This window comes from Peromyscus leucopus, chromosome 16_21 (genome assembly GCF_004664715.2).
Source record: "Peromyscus leucopus breed LL Stock chromosome 16_21, UCI_PerLeu_2.1, whole genome shotgun sequence".
NCBI classification, from domain to species: Eukaryota; Metazoa; Chordata; class Mammalia; order Rodentia; family Cricetidae; genus Peromyscus; species Peromyscus leucopus.
The window spans coordinates 6565096-6583920 of NC_051084.1; the positions used below are offsets into that span (position 1 = coordinate 6565096).

The following is an 18825-nucleotide window of genomic DNA, read 5'->3' on the forward strand; positions in this document are numbered from 1 at the left end:
TGCCTCCCTAGTGCTGGGATTAAAGGTGTGCGCCACCACCACCCGGCTGGATAGTATTTCTTTACAGAAGAATTGTGCTATTTGCCAAAGTAGGGCAGGAAATGCTGGAGGGGCTCTGACAAGAGCTGGGAATGGGGAGCCTGAGAGCAGAGAAGTTGTGAATGGGGGGGGTAGAGAGCAGGGATATTGTGAATGGGGGGCAGAGAGCAGGGAAGTTGTTAAGGGCAGGGCCAGAGAGCAGGGAAGTTGTGAATTGGGGGGCAGAGAGCAGGGAAGTTGTGAATGGGGGGCAGAGAGCAGGGAAGTTGTGAATGGGGGGCAGAGAGCAGGGAAGTTGTGAATGGGGGGGACCAGAGAGCAGGGAAGTTGTGAATGGGGGACCAGAGAGCAGGGAAGTTGTGAATGGGTTCATAAATTGTTTTGAAATGAAAGACCTATCAGCCAGGTCAGCTGTCTTCAAGTGCTCATTTAAAAAGCCATGATGAACAATGCTCAGGCAATCAAAACAAAGCAATTAGCTGAGTGATTTAGACACATTTCTCTATGGGCTTGGCGTGGAGGCCCAGAGCATTTTGAGTTCATGAGTCTTCCCTGAAGGAATCCAGAAATAAAAAGCTCAGTCACGCCGGGCAGTGGTGGCGCACGCCTTTAATCCCAGCACTCGGGAGGCAGAGCCAGGCGGATCTCTGTGAGTTCCAGGCCAGCCTGGGCTACCAAGTGAGTTCCAGGAAAGGCACAAAGCTACACAGAGAAACCCTGTCTCGAAAAACCAAAAAAAAAAAAAAAAAAAAAAAAAAAAAAAAGCTCAGTCACTACAAACCAAGCCTAACTTCCCTGAAACAAGCCTTCAGAGGAACCTGTTGATTTTGTCTGGGGACTCCAGAGTGGAAGTTAAACAGCAGTGGATTAGCCTGGGGAATGCAGAGCCCCACCAATAGTGGGGTGCTGGTGCTGGTCTTCCATCCGAGTCTAAACAGTTGTGGGCCAAGGTCATGTACATGTAGGCTGTAGCTGATATGCACGGGTAGTGGCTTCTGTTTTTGAGACATTATCTCCTTTGAGCCTCAGCTGGCTCCAAACTTGTTAGGTAGACCAGGCTGGCCTAGAACTCAGAGATCTGCCTGTTTCTGCTTCCTGAGTGCTGGTATTAAAACTGTGGGCCACCACCCCTGGAAAATGTCACCTTTCCATACCATCCTTTTCCAAGGAGTTGTCCTATATCTGACTTTGTTGTCTAGTTTTTTCTCACACTAGTCCAGGGAATAAAAGCTCTCAGGTGAAAACTGGAAAGGACAGAGTGGATAGAGCATACCTGGTGAAACCTGACTTCGGGTGGGCTTAGAGGGTGTCAGAAACTCCTGCTTCTAGAGCAAGGAGGTGTCAGATTTTTTTCATAAAATTCTCAGGTCAAGAAGTGATATGCCCGGGCTGATTAATACAACTAATGCCGTTGGCGGGGCTTTGTATTGATTTTCTTCCCAAGTCCCTGTCGGGCATAGGTGGAGCATAGGACTTAATGTGGAGCGTGTGTGTATGGAGCTGGTCTGGCACTTCCTATGGCGAAGCCACGGCGCCAGAAAGATAAAAGACGTCTGGAGCGCGCTGCAGAGGAGGGAAGGGCTAGTGTGTTCCCGGGCTCCAGGAAAGGGCGGGTTTGGAAAGATGGGCGGTCCGGTGGGTGGGATTTTGTTTCCTGCTAGACTGCGAGGGGGCGGGGCTCAGGGTCTCCATGGAGACGGCTTCTACCCGTCGGACTAGCGTGGAGGAGAACTGCTGGCCGGATGGATGCGGACAGCCTCTTGTTGTCGCTGGAGCTGGCGTCTGGCAGTGGGCAGGGCCTCAGCCCCGACCGTCGAGCCTCCCTGCTCACGTCCCTTCTGCTGGTTAAGCGCGATTACCGCTTTGCTCGGGTCCTTTTCTGGGGCCGCATCCTCGGTCTTGTTGCGGATTACTACATCGCACAGGGCCTGAGTGAGGACCAGCTCGCACCACGCAAGACGCTGTACAGGTAAGGCGACCCTGTGGCAGGCGAGGCTGCAGGACAACACCGTGGGGTGGTGGGTGCTGCTATGGATGGGGGAGATGGGTGGGCAGGACCTGCCCTAGAAGCACTGAAAAGTAAGTGGCCTATGGACAGGGCCGGAGGAAAAGGACAGTTGAAAGCTTGGGGACTCTGAGGGTCTTGTGGACCTTGACGGGGTTGGAAAGTGCCTGGGGGTGGGGAAGTTCGAGGGCTGCCATCCTGGAGAAATAAGAGAAACTGGTGTAGATGGATTCGTAATAGAGGGAGAGTTCCTGGAGAAGGCAACTTAGTGTAGAATTCAGGTTCCAGCTGTGGACCGGATTTGGTTTGGAGAAGTCAGACGCTCTGGCGGTTGTGCTGGAGCTGTTTGGAAGTGTTTCCCACGGGGTGCAGGCTCTGCAGCGAGAGGTGCTCTTGGAAGACTCGTGGAAGGGGGGGAAGAAGCTCGGGGGGAAATTCTGCAATGTAAGACTACCATATAGGACCATTCCTGCCTCTTCCTGCGTTCCCCAGGACAATGAGGGAGCCTACCACTGTATAACGCATCCAAGCTGCAGTTATCTGGGGCCTTCATTTACCTACTCATGCCTCAAACCAGCACTGAAGGAGATTCAGAGGTTCGAGGGCAGCCTCCGATTTTATATATATATATATATATATATATATATATATATATATATATATATATATATATAGTTTGAAGCCAGTCTGGGCTACATAAGACCCTGTGTTGGGGCTGGAGAGCACTGTTGGGGCTTAAGAGCACTGGTTACTCTTCTAGACACCTGGGGTTCAATCCCTAGAACCATCTATACCTCCAGTCCCAGGGGACCCAACACCCTCTTCTGGCCTCTAGGGACACTGCACACATGAGATGCATGTACAGACATGCAGGCAAATCACTCACACACAAAATAATTAAAAAAAAAAAATTAAAGACCCTGTCTCAAAAAGAAAAGCTAGAACCGAGGTGTACATATAGAGATACCAGGAGTCCTGGGCTTCTGGAGAACAGCTAAATAAGCTTGATCAGGGAGCAGCAGCTCTAAACCCATAACCCTCCTGCACTGTGAGTAGAGAAGGCTTTGAGTGTCTGGGGAAGAGACAGGACAAGTCTTGGACAAGTCAAGACTGTGAACTTTGTCCACAGGCCACCAGTGGACACCAAAGGGGTTGTAAGCCAGAAGAGCCTGCTCAGATCTGAGTGGGCAGTGGCCTGGAAGTGTGTGTGGGGGTGGGTGGGGGGGTGAGCATTTAGGGGTCTTTGCAGTGCCTAGAGGTGAGGGTTTGAAGGGAAAGTAGCTGAGGGATGGAGGCAGTCGAAACAATGAAGGAGGGAGGCTATGGCAGCTTGGATGAAGGTGGAGAGTTCACTGTTGGCCCATCCCATGGATGCAGCTAAGTGTCAGCCCTGCTTACTATTGAGAATCCAGGCATCAGGATCCAGCTCAGGTCGGTAATCCCAGCACTCCAGAAACTGAGGCAGAAGTTCAAGGCCAGCCTGGGCTACAGTGAGAGACCCTACCTTAAATAACAAAACCACCCACAAGCAAACAAACCAAACCTAACAAAAGTCAGTGGGAGGGCAGAGTGACTGGTGTGGGGTGTCTGGGGGCAAAGCGTGATGAGGCACATTAAATACAGATTGGGAATCCACATTTGAGCTAAAGATAAAGAGGGGTGAGACTCATTTGGCTGCAGTATAAGCCTCTGTTGAGCTCCTTCTCCTATCATATGCTATGTATTGATTTAGGCACCAGGAATTCAGTCTGCCTGGAAAAGCAGGTGTAACAAACTCTTTGTCTTCATGGAGCTTCTGTTACAGTGTATATTTAGGAGCCATATGACAGGGTCAAACTAAACACCCACATCACATCGGTTACATGATGGATGGGTGCCAGGTACAAAGGGAGACAGGGAATGTGGGTGCAGTAGCATTTTCTCTTATTTTTTTTTCTTGTTTTTTCAAGACAGGGTTTCTCCTCATAGCCCTGGCTGACGTGGAAATTGCTCTGTTGACCAGGCTGGCTTTGAACTCAGAAATCCACCTGCCTTTGCCTCCTGAGTGCTGGGATTAAAGGTGTGAGCCATCACTGCCCAGCTCCCTGAAAGTTCCTGAGTTCCTGAGGGATGGGAGCAGAAATCATGGTGCAATGAGAAAAGAAACATCTGCCCCCCACCCCCACCCCCCCTTCCATACATACACTGTGAGCACAGGGGCTTTGAACTTAGTACATAGTCAAGGATGACCTTGAACTTCAGATTCTCCATTTTTGCTTCCCAAATGCTTGGGGATCACAAGTGTATTATAGAAACAGACAAGCAAAAACAAACAACAACAAAACACTGTTTTTGTTTGTTTGTTTGTTGTTGTTGTGTGGTGGGGAACAAACCCATAATTGAACAAAATTCAGCTTCAAGAGACTCTTCTGGAATGTCACAGTCCAGATGTCTTTAATGTCAGCATCCACACAGCCGGGATCAGCTTACACACTTACAGGGTGATGGCTTTACAGCAGTGTTCAGTAGAGAACAAGCCTCGCACCTGTCCCCGGATCTTGTCCGGGGCTAGTGATGTGTGATTTTAATTCCTCATCCAGTCCTGAGCAGTGATAGCAAGCAGTAGTTCCAGGCTGTGTCTCTAAGCTGTGGTGTTAGCCAGCTGAGGGGCACTTAATGCATTTTAGACTTAAGAACATTTTAAACTTACTGTGTGCTGGGTAGCTGGTTGGATTTTTTGTTTGTTTGTTTGTTTCCAGACAGGGTTTCTCTGTGTAGCTCTGGCTGTCCTGGAACTCGATTTGTAGACCAGGCTGGCCTTGAACTCACAGAGATCCACCTGCCTCTGCCTCCTGAGTGCTGGGATAGTTTTACGTCAATTTGACATAAACGGAATCATCTAAGAGGAGGGAACCCCAATTAAGAAAGTGCCTCCCAGGGAAATCCATGCATCCCTCTTTGGGCCCTCCTCATTATCTAGCCTCTCTGGGGCAGTGGGTTGTAGGTTGGCTATCCTAGTCTTTACTCCTAATATCCACTTAGAGGAGGGGGCATGGAGGCATGGGAACTTGGAGGAGCAGGAGGCGGGTGGTGTGCAGGAGGCAGGTTGGAGGTGGGACAGGGTGAGTAATGAAAGAAACGTCTTGATGGGGGGGCATTTTGGGGTTAGGGAGAAACCTGGTGCAGGGAAAGCCCCAGGAACCCACAAGGACGACCCCAGCTAAGACTCCTAGCAATAGTGCAGAGGGTGCCTGAACTGGCCTTCTCCAGATTGGTGGTTACCCTAATTGTCATCAGAGATACTCTATCCAGTAACTGATGGAAGCAGATGCAGAGATCCACAGCCAAGCACTGGGCTGAGCTCCGGAAGTCTTGCCGAAGAAAGGGAGCAGGGATTGTAGAACTGGGGGTGGGAGTGGGGTGTGTGGGGAGGCAGGGGGAGGAGGGTCATGATAGGGGAACCCACAGGGGCAGCTGACTTGGGCTTATGGGAGCACATGGACTCTAGAAAAACAGTTGGGGGGCCTTCGTAGGACCGACCTAGGCCCTCTGCATGTGTGTGGGGTCTCTTTGGTCTCTTTGTGGGGCTCCTAGCAGTGGGATCAGGACCTGCCCCTGATGCTTAGCTGGCTTTTGGGAACCTGTTGCCCATGCTGGGTTACTGTGCCCAGCCTTGATGCAGGGGGAGGAGCTCGGTCCTGTCTCAACTTGATTTGCTGTGCTTTGTTCAAGCCCATGGGAAGCCTGCCCCTTTCTGAATGGAGAAGGAGGAAGAGGAGGAGTGGATGGGGAGGGGGTAGATGGGAAGTGGAGGGACTGGGAGGAGAGGAGGGAGAGGAAACTGTGGTCAGTATATAAAATAAATGAAAAAGTTATTAAAAATAATAAATAAAAAAAAAAGAAAATGCCTCCATAAAATCAGGCTATAGGCAAACCTGTAGGGCATTTTCTTAATTAGTGATTGATGGGGAGGGCCCAGCCCATTGTGGGTAGCACCATCCCTGGATGGTGGTTCTGGGTTCTATAAGAAAGCTGAGCTGGGCGGGAGAGATGGCTCAGTGGTTATGGTTGCTCTTCTAGAGTTCAATTCCTGGCAACCACATAGTGGCTCACAACCATCTCTAGTGGGATCTGATGCCCTCTTCTGGCATAAAGGTGTACATGCAGATAGAGCATTCATACATAAAATAAATAAATCTTTATAAAACAAGCTGAGCAAGCCATGATGAGCAGCACCCCTCCACAGCCTCCGTGGCCTCTGTGTCAACTCCTGCTTTCAGGTTCCTGCCCTGTTTGAGTTCCTTCCTGACTTCCTTCAAGGATAAACAGTGAATGAACAGTGAATGAACAGCTACCATTTGAGTGCTGGGTCCTCTGGAAGAGCAGCGAGTGTGTCTAACTGCCATATCTCCAGCCCCCCAAATAAAATATTTTAAAGCAAGTGAAAAGTACACAAAAGTAAATGTGCATCAAATGTAAGGGTGGACGGTACCAGACGCTTTGAAAGGTTCTGGGAAGAAGGTGTTTGCAAAGCTTTTGGCCGCCTGAACCTGCGATGAGGGAAAGTGGTGGGAGGGAGGAGAATCGGAGTCCAGGGTGATGTGGATGTTGTTGGCAGCCTGAACTGCACAGAGTGGAGCCTCTTGCCCCCTGCCACAGAGGAGATGGCAACGCAGACCGCTGTGGTGAGTGGCCGCTTCATGGGGGATCCCTCACACGAGTATGAACACACTGAGCTCCAGAAGGTGAACGAGGGTGAGAAGGTCTTCGATGAAGAGGTGGTGGTAAGTGCAGGGGTGTGGGGGTGCCGGAGGGGTCTGAGCAAATGCCCATCAAGTCTGAGGGTCAGCACAACGGGAGAAGGTGTGAGCGCCGCAGGCAAAGCCCTCGCATTCCCAGGCTCACAAGCCAAACCCAGCTAACTGAATACAAGAACAGCGGTCCAGGGCTGGCGAGCTGCTCAGTGGCTGGGAGTCCTGGCTGCTCTCCCAGAGGATCTGGGTTCCGTTCCCAGCATCCATATGGAAGTTGACAACCGTAACTCCAGTCCCAAGGGATGCAATGCCTTCTTCTGACCTCTATGGGCACAAGGCGCACAAGTGGTGTACGGACAGACATAAATGCAGGCAAGACACTCAGACACACAAGAAGCTGGCAGCTCCCAGCCTGGCAGAAAGACCAAGTCCCACTGTGATTATCTGTTGTCGCCACCGTCACTACTGCCTGGGTGTGCACTGAGTCCCTGGGGGCTAGGGGCTTTGCTGCTGCCGATTCTGACAGCGCGGCAAAGGTGGTTCATTACCATCCAGGTGGTGAGGAGGACACTGGAGCTAAGGCTGAGCTGAGGGGCAGGGCAAGGAGAGTGGATAGGCAGCTCTCGTAAAGCCTGGCTCCACATGGGGACGGGGGGGGGGGGGGGGGAGGGGGGAGAGGGGTCTGTGCTGCACCTTGAGCATCAGGAATGTGTATACATGCACATTTTGTTTTATTATTATTATTATTATTTTGTCTTTTTGAGACAGGGTTTCTCTGTGTAGCCTCGGCTGTCCTGGAACTCGCTCAGTAAAGTAGACCGTACCTGCCTCTGCCTCCCAAGTGCGGATTAAAGGCGAGTGTCAACACTGTCCCGCTGATTATTGTTTTTATTATTATTATTATTTTACAGTGCTAGGAATCAAAACTTGGTCTTATACATTCTGGGCAACCACTCTGCCGTTGAAATACATGTATTTATTTCGTGTGTGGGGTCGGGCTCTCCCATGGAGGTCAAAGGACAGCATGTGGGAGTCAATTCCCTCCTTCTCCATAGTTCTAAAGTCTGAACTTAGATCATTAGGCTTGATGGCAAGAACATTACCCACAGCCATCTGGCCAGCCCTTTTGAACTAATCTTAATTTTACTAGATAATACACCACATGGTTCCTGAGTCATAGGCACTAAAAGGGATGTAATAAAGTTTCCTTTGTTCCCTGCCTGCTGGGCAGGGAAACCCTTCTTCTAGGGGACATTATGTAACTGTTTAGCATATGTGTCCCTGTCCAGTCCAGATCCTTCTCCCTCATCAGCAGCCTCACTGCCCTCCAGGAGCTCAAAGGGTACAATCCAAGGCCCAGCCTCCCAAACCTTCATTTTCCCAGGATCCTCGGGGGTCTGACTCCATTATGAAGAGTGGGGTGTTATTTCCAGACATCAGTGCCAAGGAAACCCTTGCTCTGTGTGTGTGTGTGTGTGTTTTCCTTAATAAAATTAAAAGGTGGCACACCTCTCCTGTGGGGCTGGAGAGGTGGCTCAGTTGTTAAAAGCACCTGCTGCTCTTGCAGAGGACCTGCCTCAATTCTAAACCCCACAGGGTGGCTCGTAGCCACCATAGCTCTAATTCCAGAGGGTCTGACGCGACACGCTCTTCTGACTTCTGTGGAACCAGACATGCACATGGTGCACAGACATATGCAGGCAAAACACCCGTATGTGCAAAGCGATAAAACAGAGTAAACTGGAAACCTAGAATGGCGGTGTGGTGTGTCCACAGCCCTGTCCAATGCTCTTTTCATGAAGCCATGTTTTTCAGAGACGGTCAGCACCCCAACCAGTCACCCTGCTTTTTGTGCCAGCATGTGAAAGGACCCGTGTTTAAACAGAGTTTGATTAACAGAAAGTAGCTTCCAGGTTTCAGCTCTGACAAACATGTCATGCCAAGTGGCCTTGGACCGACGTCATTTCCAACGTGTGCACTTTATCTAAAGGGCCAGTTCCTAGAAATGCCACTGGGTCGACAAGTAGGGAGCCCACATTCAGCTGAATCAAACCTGGACTCAAAACCCAGCCTTGCATTTGGACTTGGGTGACGTCATAAGTCTGTGTTAGGCTGTTGGGCAGTGGCAGGCACACCTCTCGGATGATAAACGCACTTTCCTGACCTCGGGTTCTCTTTGTGTATGGCTAGGCTGACTGCATTTACTCCGGCAGGCTTGTTGGAGCCACTAAGGTGGCATTCACAGGCGCTGGGCCAGGAAGTTCTGAATGTTAGCCTCTGCCTCCCCTTGCTGTCCCGTAATCGGTGGCTCTGTGGGTCCCGCTGCCTCTGTCCGAAGGCTTCTGCGGTGAGCACAGCGTTCTCTTTTTCCTTCCTGCTGGCCCTGACTGGACTGCAGTGGACTATCCTCTGTGTAAGGTTTAGTAACCTTATGGGGAAACGCTTGGTGATGGCAAGCCTGAAGAAGGATGCTACCTCAACTGGGATCCCAATCCTACTTTAAGTAGATGCATAAAATATGCATAGATTTGCATAAAGAATAGAAGGAAGTGTATCAGTCTGTTAGTGATTGGGAGGAAGGATAATGAGTAGTTTTAATCCCCTTTGATATGATTTTCTATATTATCCAAATAATGTACAGTGAGCATAATTTTTTCATATATATATATATATATATATAAAATCTTATCTATTACTATTAGTGTGCCTGTCTCTGTGTGTGTGTATGTGTGTGTCGGTGTGGGTGTGTGTCTGTGTTGGTGTGTATGTCTGTGTCTGTGTCAGTGTGTGTGTGTCTGTGTTGGTGTGTGTATGTCTGTGTCAGTGTGTGTGTGTTGGTGTGTGTGTGTATGTCTATGTCATTATGTGTGTGTCTGTGAGAGTGTGTGTGCATGTCTGTGTGTGTGTGTGTGTGTGTGTGTGTGTGTGTGTCTGTGTTTGGGCAAGTATGAGCCATGGGTTAAGTATGGAGGTCAAAGGACAACTTGGGGGAGTCAGCTCTCTCTTTGCACTTTAAAAAAGAAAATGTGTTTATTTTATGTGTGTGAGTGCTTTGCCTCAATGTAAGGTCTGTGCACTCTGTGAGCAGGCTGTCAGACTCCCTGGGACTGAAGTCAAAGATGATTGTGAGCATCCATGTGGGTCCTGGGAATTGAACCCAGATTTTCCGGAAGAGCAGCCAGTGCTCTCAACCTCTGAGCCATCTCTCCAGCACCCCCCCTTTTTAGGCAAAGTCTCTATAGTTTCTGTCGCTGTGTTGTTCACACTAGACTAGCTGTCCCGTGAGCTCCTGGGCCGTTCCATCTTTGCCTCTCATCTCACCATAGGAGTGCTGGGGTTACAGATGTGAGCCACTGTACCCAAGTGTCCAGCTTTTTAATGCCGGCTCAGATAATCAGGCCTGCAAATACTTCACTGAGCCTTCTCCACACACACGCATACACACACACACACACACACACACACACACACACACACACACACACGCACACGCACACGCACACGCACACACAACTTGGGAGCAGTCTTGTGTATCTCAAGCTGGCCCCAGTTTGCTTAGGTAGTTAAGGATGACTTTGAGTTTCCAGTCCTCCTGCCTTTACTTCCCAAGTCTCGTGCCTGCTCTAAGGGGTACGGGGATGGGGCCCTAGACCTTGTGGAAGTTAGGCTAGCATCAGGCATCCTTCCAACTGAACTAACTCCAGCCCCTGCTTTCCTAACGTGTCTTGTTTGAGACAGGATCTCATGTTGTCCACAGTGGCCTGAAATTCTTTATGTAGTTAAGGATGGCCTTGAACTCCTGGTCCTTCTGCAAGCTCCACTAACCCTGTGCTAGGGTTACAGGTATTTGCCAACACATCTGGTGTATTTGGTGTGGGGAATTTGAACCCAGAGCATTGCACACCCTAAGCAAGAACTCTACGAACTGAGTTATACCCTTGGGCCTGCTTTCATTATTTATTTATTTATTTAGTTTTTTTTTTTTTTTTTTTTTGAGGCAGGATTTTTCTGTGTAGCCCTCGATGCCCTGGAACTCACTCTGTATAGATCAGACTGGCCTAGAACTCAGAGACATGCCTGCCTTTGCCTCCTGAGTGCTGGGATTAAAGGTATGTGCCACCACTGCCTGGCTCCTTCTTATTTATTTATTTATTTATTTTTGTTTTTTGTTTTTGTTTTTTTTTTTTGAGACAGGGTTTCTCTGTGTAGCTTTGTGCCTTTCCTGGAACTCGCTTTGGAGATCATGCTGGCCTCGAACTCACAGAGATCCGCCTGGCTCTGCCTCCCGAGTGCTGGGATTAAAGGCGTGTGCCACCACTGCCCAGCTCCTTTTTATTTTTATTGTTCCATATTTTCAAAAGCAGAATAAAAAGCCTTTAAGCATAATGACTCTGGAAGGGGTCATACAAACTCATCATGGTAGCTACTTAGGGACTGGAATTTCTTGTGGTTTGAATATTTTTATTACCTATATGTAGTACCAACTCAGGAAAGGAGAGGAGAAGGGGACACACACACACACACACACACACACACACACACACACACACACACACACTCCCTGAGGAAGACAAATAAGACAAATGCTTACTCAGCATAACCCAGGTCTCAGGCCCAACTGGTAGGGAAAGAATTGACCATGCCGAGCTCTGTCCTCGCATCTGAAGTGAGCAGGCGCAATACCCTGGCAGGGTACTCCTCCCCTGTCTTCTCAGGTCCAAATCAAGGAGGAGACCCGCTTGGTGTCTGTTATTGACCAGATTGACAAAGCTGTAGCCATCATCCCCCGAGGCGCTCTCTTCAAGACTCCTTTCGGAGTCACCCATGTCAATCGAACCTTTGAAGGTGAGTTCATGTGCATCCTCTCAGAGCAGGAGGTGCTACGGTTCTGTTGAACATGTCTGGGGGACCAGGGCATCTGCCCTAGTGGAGAAGAGTGGCTGTGTCACAGCATCTGGGAGGATGGGTCTCCTGGCCTGCTGCTGTGGGTTAGTGTCCTGACTTCACTCTGCTGCTGTCCACAGTACCCCAACAGAAAGCAGCTTCATGAAGGAGGGGTACAGTCCATCTCAGCAGGAGCCTGAAACAGCTGCTCACATCGCCGTCAAGAGCAGAGAGAAATGAGCACATCTGAGCACACCTACTTGCTTGCTTATGCTGGGCTAGCTTGCTGTATTCTTACACAGTCCAGGGCTCCCTCCCTGCCTAGGGAACGGTACTGCCCACAATGGGCTGAGTCTTTCCACATCAATTAACAATGAAGATAATTCCCCACAGACAAGCCCATTGGCCAACTTGATCTAGATCAGTGGTTCTCAACCTTCCTGATGCCGTGACCCTTTAATACAATTCCTCATGTTGTGGTGATCCCCAATCATAATTTTTTTTTTGTTGCTACTGCATAACTGTAATGTTGTTATGAATCATAATGTAAATATCTGATATGTGAATTCTGTGAAAGGGTCATTTAACCTGCAAAGGTCAACCCACAGGTTGAGAACCTCTTTTTTTTTTTTTTTAATTTCAAGAAAGGGTTTCTCTGTGTAGCTTTGGTGCCTTTTCCTGGATCTCGCTCTGTAGCCCAGGCTGGCCTCAAACCTCTGCCCCCCAAGTGCTGGAATTAAAGGCATGCACCACCACCACCTGGTGAGAACCACTTCTTTAGATAATTCTTCATTAAGACTCTCCCAGGCTGGGCATGGTGGTTCATGCCTTTAATTCCAGCACTCTGAAGGCAGAGGAAGAGACAAGTTTTTACATTTTTTTTCTAGGAATAGAGACAAAAACATGTATTCTTTCTTATTGACTACATACTTTGGCTCAGAGAATACACAAAAACAAAATAAGAGGAACTCTTTGTGAGTTCAAAGCCAGCCAGAGCTACATACTAATACTTTGTCTCAAAAATATAAAAAACATAATTAATTAAAAAAACAAACAAACTTTCTCCAGGTTATTCTAAGTTGTGCCAAGATGACAGAACTAGCCAGTACAGTTGACGTGGGTTCTCAGTCACTGGACCCTGAGATGTGGAAGTGCCGATGGTGACCTGGGTTTTCCTGGGTCAGAGTTACCTGCTTCTTGCCACTGGCCCTCCTTGCTCCTTTTTTTGGGGGTGGAGTGGAGGTCAGGGTCAAGCATGGGCAGAGGGAACGAGCTCCCTTTTCCGGCTTGGGTTATCTGTCTGGTGTACAGAGGCCTGTGCAGTCATCCCCTTGGTAGCAGCCATCCCCTTGGTGGCAGCCATCCCCCTTGGCGGCAGCCATCCCCTTGGTGGCAGCCATCCCCCTTGGCGGCAGCCATCCCCTTGGTAGCAGCCATCCCCTTGGTGGCAGCCATCCCCCTTGGTGGCAGCACCAGGAGAAAGGAGCCTGGGCTCTGGGTTAACTCTTCTCCTGCCTGCCTCCTCCCCCTCCCAGGCCTGCCCTTGTCTGAGATCAGGAAGCTCAGCTCGTACTTCCACTTCAGGGAGGCTGTAGATCTGAAGAACAAGACCTTGCTCGAGAAGGCAGAGTTGGACCCCTCTCTGGATTTCATGGACTCCCTGGAGTATGACATCCCCAAAGGTAAGAGGCCATTATCTTCAGGATGTGGGACTGGCCTTCAGGTCAGAGCAGTAGGCCAACCCCTATCTCTCTCCTTTCTTCTTTCCCCAAGGCTGGGACTGAGAACCTGGCCGGGCATTGGTGGCTCACTGTGACCTCTTGAGGGTGGGGCTTCTCCAGAGTCTGGTCTGAGACATTCCACTTGTGTTATCCAGCAGGAGGTGGGAAGTAAAGTAGCTCAGGGTGTCGAGTATTTGAGCAGATTTGTTGTTATTTTTAATGCACTTCTGAACTTTATTCCAAGCAATTTTTAATGTTTCGGCTTTTTATTTATTTATTTATTTATTTTTTTGTTTGTTTGTTTTTTTTTTTTTGTACGAGACAGGGTTTCCCTGTATAGCCCTGGCTGTCCTGGAATTCTCTCTGTAAACCAGACTGGCCTGGAACAGAAATCCTCCTGCCTCTGTCTTCTGAGTGCTGGGACCAAAGGCATGTGCCACCACACCCAGCCAGGTAGTTTTTGTTTTTTTGCAAGGAGCACACGAGTCTGTTCTCATTGTGTTTCCTAGGAGTATTATATAAAGCCAGCTGTGGTGGGACAGACCTGCAAGTAAGCCCAGACACCTGGACTTCAATGCACAGCCCTGTCTCAAACATATCTGTATTCATATATCTATCTCCATGTATATCTTCATCCACATATGTTCATCATTAACTATAGTTACCATGTTTTACAATAGACCTTTTAAATGTGTTTTTCCTATCTACCATCATTCTATTTCCTGTGTCCTTTGAAGAGATAACCCCATACTTCCTTTTATCCAACCCATCTCTGGTAACAACTGTTCTCCTCCCCCTCTTCTTCTTTGAGACAAGGTGTCATGATGCAGTAGGAAGATTAGAAGTTTATTGTAATCCTTGGCTACATAGTAAATTCTAGGCCAGCCAGAGCTACATGAAACCCTGGTTTTATTTTATTATTTTTTTTCAAGATAGGGTTTCTCTGTGTAGTTCTGGAACTCACTCTATAGACCAGGTTGGCCTCGAACTCACAGAAATCTGCCTGTCTCTGCCTCCTGAGTGCTGAGATTAGCACCACACTCAGCCAAAAACCACAATTAAAAATATATATTTCTAGTGGTTAAAAAAAAAAAAAAAGCCATAGAGATGATTTGAGGCAGGCCCAGGAATTCCTGGAAAGCTTTGGTGGGAGAAGCTGTGGAAGCTTGAAGGTAGGTCTGTGTGCGCGTCATATGCACTTCTTATGCACATCATAAGGCAATGTGCACAGGAGGACAGAGAAGGGGCATGAGAGCCCTCAGGGTGTCTCAGGCCAGCACAGTGCCAGCGGCTGGATGGTGGTCCCGAGCAGTTGGATTCCACCACATGGGGGCACCAGAGCCAAGTCACCTTGAGTGAGGTCTTAGAGTAATGGACCAGCAGGAAAGTGAACAGGGCAGGATGGATCTCACTTATCAGACACAACTCCGGCTTCCTTCCAGACTCTCTCTAGCTGAATGAGCTGCTGGGTGGCTCTCCTGCCTGGCAGATGGCAATAGTGATGCCCTGGGCTGCAGAGTGGGGACAAGAACCCTTGGAGGAGTCCCTGGAACACCATGTCTGGCTAAAGGGGTGGGGTTTGTAGCTCCTTAGCCCTTTCTGCCTAGGGAGGAGAACTGTTTTCTGAGTCTGAAGCAAGCATTCAGGACAACTTGTCACCTCTGAGCAGGTGTGGTTGAAGTGGGTCTTGTCCTGGGGCCTCTTGCCCTCTAGAGTGCCCACAGAGACAGGCATGGAGCTCACAGCTTCTCTCTGGACCAGCCTTGGTGAATGATAAGGAGGAGGGATGTCGCCTGAGGCCAATATCTCGGCAATGAGCTGCCTTATAATGCCCCGGGAGGGACAGTTTTGTGGGGATCATCCTCCTGATGGGTGCAGGGCACTGGCTAGGACTTCTCTGACTTTGGTCTTGCACAGGAAGGGGGGGGGCGGGGCAGTGGGTCAGACAGCCAGATTCCTCAGTGGCATTCTGCCGTTCAACACCCGTTAACCTTCCACTCTGTCAGCGGAGCATGGGGCAGCTGCCAAGCCCTCTGGTGCCCTTGGAATGAGAGAGACAGCTCTCCTGTGTCAGGCAGGTTTGAGGAGAGTGACTGAGACGGGCTGGAAGGTGTCAGGAGCACAGAGGAGTGGGCAGCAGGGCAGCAGGTGGCAGGGATTGGGGGTGCAGAGCTGGCAGGAAGGGCTAAACACAGGTTGGGGTCCCAACAGTGAACACTCAGTGGCAATGCCCAGTGTGGACAGCAGGGGGCAGCAAGAGTCCTGTAGCCTGGACAGTGGCCGTTAAATACTGGGGTAGAGAAGGTGATTGGGGTGGAACTCGACAGCGCAGGGTGCGACAGGGAGCATGAAGAGAATGGGCAGCGCGGTAGCAGTCTTAGGGGTGAGCGTGCAGATGGCTCTGCCTGCCTAAGTCTTTTGTAAGCTTGGCTGACCGGGGCCCTGCTACCCACTGCTTACTTACATTGGTGGCTGACACCAGGGGCATCTTTTCCTCTGTCCTCCAGCCTCTAGGAGGGTTGACTGTACATCGTGGTAAGGGGAATGGTGGCTTCTTCCTTTAGGGGCCCATGGTCATTTTTTATTTCATTTTATGCGTATGGGTATTTTGCTTGCATGTGTGTACCACATGCATGCCCGGTATCCATCGAAGCCAGAAATGGGCACCGGATTCCTTAGACCTAGAGTTACAGAAGGTTGTAAGCCATCACGTGAGTTCTGGGAATCGAACCCAGGTCCTCTGTAAGACTAGCAGTGCTCTTAACTCCAGTCCTTCCTGGCCAGTTCTTAGTGTGATGAAGGTTTTGAGGTAACTGGGCAGCCTGGCCCCCACACTCCTTGTCACCCTTTCTTCCTGGGCAGCAGGAGAATGTGAAGGCCTGGCTACCTTAGCCTGGGGCTCCACCCTGGGGAGGTGGGTAAGACCCCTGGATCAGGAAACCCAGGAGGACCTCCGGCCAATTGTATAGGGCTCCCTGCTGAGTTCGAGGGCTGAGCCTCTCCCCGGCCTCAGAGCACAGGTGTTTTGGAGAGCCACCTGAAGCCAGGAAGGCAGGTCTGAGGAGACTTGGGAGAGACCCGGGGCGGGGGCCGTGAAATGTCCCACCAGGCGACTTCCTCCTTCAAAGGGCAACTGTAGCTAGCTGGGCCTAGTTTTTCCATGTTTGCTCTTGAGACAGTGGTGAAGGTGACAGTGCCTGACCCCTCAGATACATGTTATGTGTCTGCCAACACAGGAGAGAGAGAGAGAGAGGGAGGGAGAGAGAGAGAGAGAGAGAGAGAGAGAGAGAGAGAGAGAGAGAGAGAGAGAGAGAGAGAGAGAGAGAGAGAGGGAGGGAGGGAGGGAGGAAGAGAGAGAGAGAGAGAGAGAGGGAGGGAGGGAGAGGGAGGGAGGGAGGGAGAGGGAGAGAGGGAGGGAGAGGGAGGGAGGGAGGGAGGGAGAGGGAGGGAGGGAGTGAGTATGTGTGTGTGTTCTGGATGATGAGCTGAGCCAGGAAGGATGAGCGGACAGGAGCATGACAGGAATGTAGGGAAGGCGGGGAGGCTGCACCCTGGCATGCTGCACCCTGGCATGCTGCACCCTGGCATGCTGGCCCCTGGCATGCTGGCCCCTGGCATGCTGCGACTCGGCTGGCACCCTTTGGCCTGCTTGGCCCTGTCCTCCTCGATCCCACATTTCTTTAACTTCCTCAGTTTTCCTGTACCACTGGGCCTGGGCCACTCACCCCAGCGGCTCCCCATCTCCTGGAAGCCAGAGGTGAGCAGACATGCTGGTGAGAGGGCCCCCATGCCACCATGCTGTTGGCTGAACTGACGGGTATCTGGCTGCAGTGGGGGTGGGGTAGAGCCAGGCTGGTTTCTCCCGGCTAGCACTGGCCGAGGGAACCTGCAGGCCAGCCTCCCTGGGTGGGCAGAGCGATCAGAGTCTGGTCTTGCTTATCTCAAGGAGGCTGGGAAGCTGTGGGCTCCAAGGGCAAGGAAGGACCGGGTCTCTGTGGACGCTCTGGGCCCTGGTAGGGTGACTAAGGCTAGAGAATGGTAAACTCCTGGGTCTGCTGTCAAGGACCAGACACAGTGGACCTGAAACGCTCTGTTCTGTCATAATCCATCCTCTTCTCCCACCAGTTTTCTAGAGACTTGTGACCAAGAAAGCCACCAATGTTCTCAGGCCCCCAGAGGACAGCTATCGGTCAGGTGCTGCCCCAGCCAGGCCTGTTACACGTTCTGATTCCTTCTTGCCTACGGGGCAATGACAAGCCATGGCGTAGCCTCCACCTCATTGTCCCATGCATGGCTGAGTCAGGACCCGGGGCAGCAGACCTCCATGCTTCCAGAAAGCTCTGGTTTTGACCAGGGCAGACAGCTAGCTAGACAGGGGCCAGCTTTTCGGATGCAGGGTGGCCCCCAGAGGGTGGGGATTGAGTGGTGAGGCCGCTGGGTGTGGAATGACCAGGGTGGGCCATGGTTGGAGGCAGGCTGCGGGGAGCTCAAGCGGCGGGAGCCAGCAACGGGGCTGAGTTGGCAACTGATGAAGGCCCCAGAACAGCCCTCGGAGCGTAACTGGTTGGTCCCGCACCAAAACCTTTAAAAGTATTTGCCTTCCTGGCAGGGCTGTGGCTGGTTTGGGGGAGAGGCCTTGGTGCGCAGGGGAATAGAAGCCCCAGATCTACATCCAGAGGCGATTTTCCCAGGCTCCTTCCTCCCACACAGCGGCTCCCTCCCTTGGAGCTGGATCAGGCCCTTCTAGCCAAGTCCTGGCTGCACAGCTTGGCCTGGTCTGAGCTGCTGTGTCTAGAGTAGCACCGGGCAGACTCAGCAGCCCATGTCCCCTCCCACCAAGCATGGCTCCACCTCCCAGCAGTTGGGAAGACCACTGAGGTGGGAGGCCTGAAATGGCCAGCTCCAGCTTGGGCCCCTGGTTGTCCCATCCATCTCAGAACAGAGGCTCAAGGTCACGGTGATTGACTCCAGTGCGAGGGAAGGAGCCACTCTGTCTGCCGCCCTCCTAAGCCCTAACTTGGCGGGTCACTTCTCCACAAAATGGCCCCGCCAGCCAGCACAGCGGCTTCTTTCTACAGAGGCACCTCAGCCCGGGCCCCGTCTGTCCCCTCCAGGGTCTTGGAGCATCCAGATGGAGAGAGGCAACGCGCTGGTGGTGCTCCGCAGCCTGCTCTGGCCAGGCCTCACCTTCTACCACGCGCCCCGCACCAAGAACTATGGCTACATTTACGTGGGCACGGGTGAGAAGAACATGGACCTGCCCTTCATGCTGTAGGAGGGCGGTCTGGATATCTATGTGATAGAGTCCAAACCCTGTTTTCATAAAGCTCAACTCTGGCCTGTTCTGTCATGCTTTTTTTTTTTTTTTTTTTTTTTTTTTTTTAAAAGATTTATTTATTTATTATGTATACAGCATGTATGAGTGCAGGCCAGAAGAGGGCAC

The 18825-nt window shown here is 50.9% G+C and overlaps 1 protein-coding gene across 4 annotated transcripts; it reads left to right on the plus strand.

Annotated features, from left to right (window-relative positions):
- The first annotated feature begins 1728 nt into the window (after positions 1 to 1728).
- Positions 1729 to 18732, plus strand: Rsph9 (radial spoke head component 9). 4 transcript variants are annotated; one of them, XM_037199878.1, is made up of 6 exons: positions 1741 to 2008; positions 6642 to 6807; positions 11469 to 11622; positions 13197 to 13343; positions 17076 to 17139; positions 18497 to 18714. In XM_037199878.1, exons 1-6 carry the CDS (start codon positions 1782 to 1784, stop codon positions 18624 to 18626), a joined length of 888 nt encoding a protein of 295 aa, XP_037055773.1. In that variant the 5' UTR covers positions 1741 to 1781; the 3' UTR covers positions 18627 to 18714. The 4 variants fall into 4 exon arrangements, with proteins under 4 accessions (XP_028743078.1, XP_037055773.1, XP_037055774.1 ...); XM_037199879.1 differs by having other exon boundaries at positions 11493 to 11622; XM_028887245.2 differs by lacking the exon at positions 17076 to 17139 and having other exon boundaries at positions 1729 to 2008; positions 11493 to 11622; positions 18497 to 18732.
- The last annotated feature ends 93 nt before the right edge of the window (positions 18733 to 18825 follow it).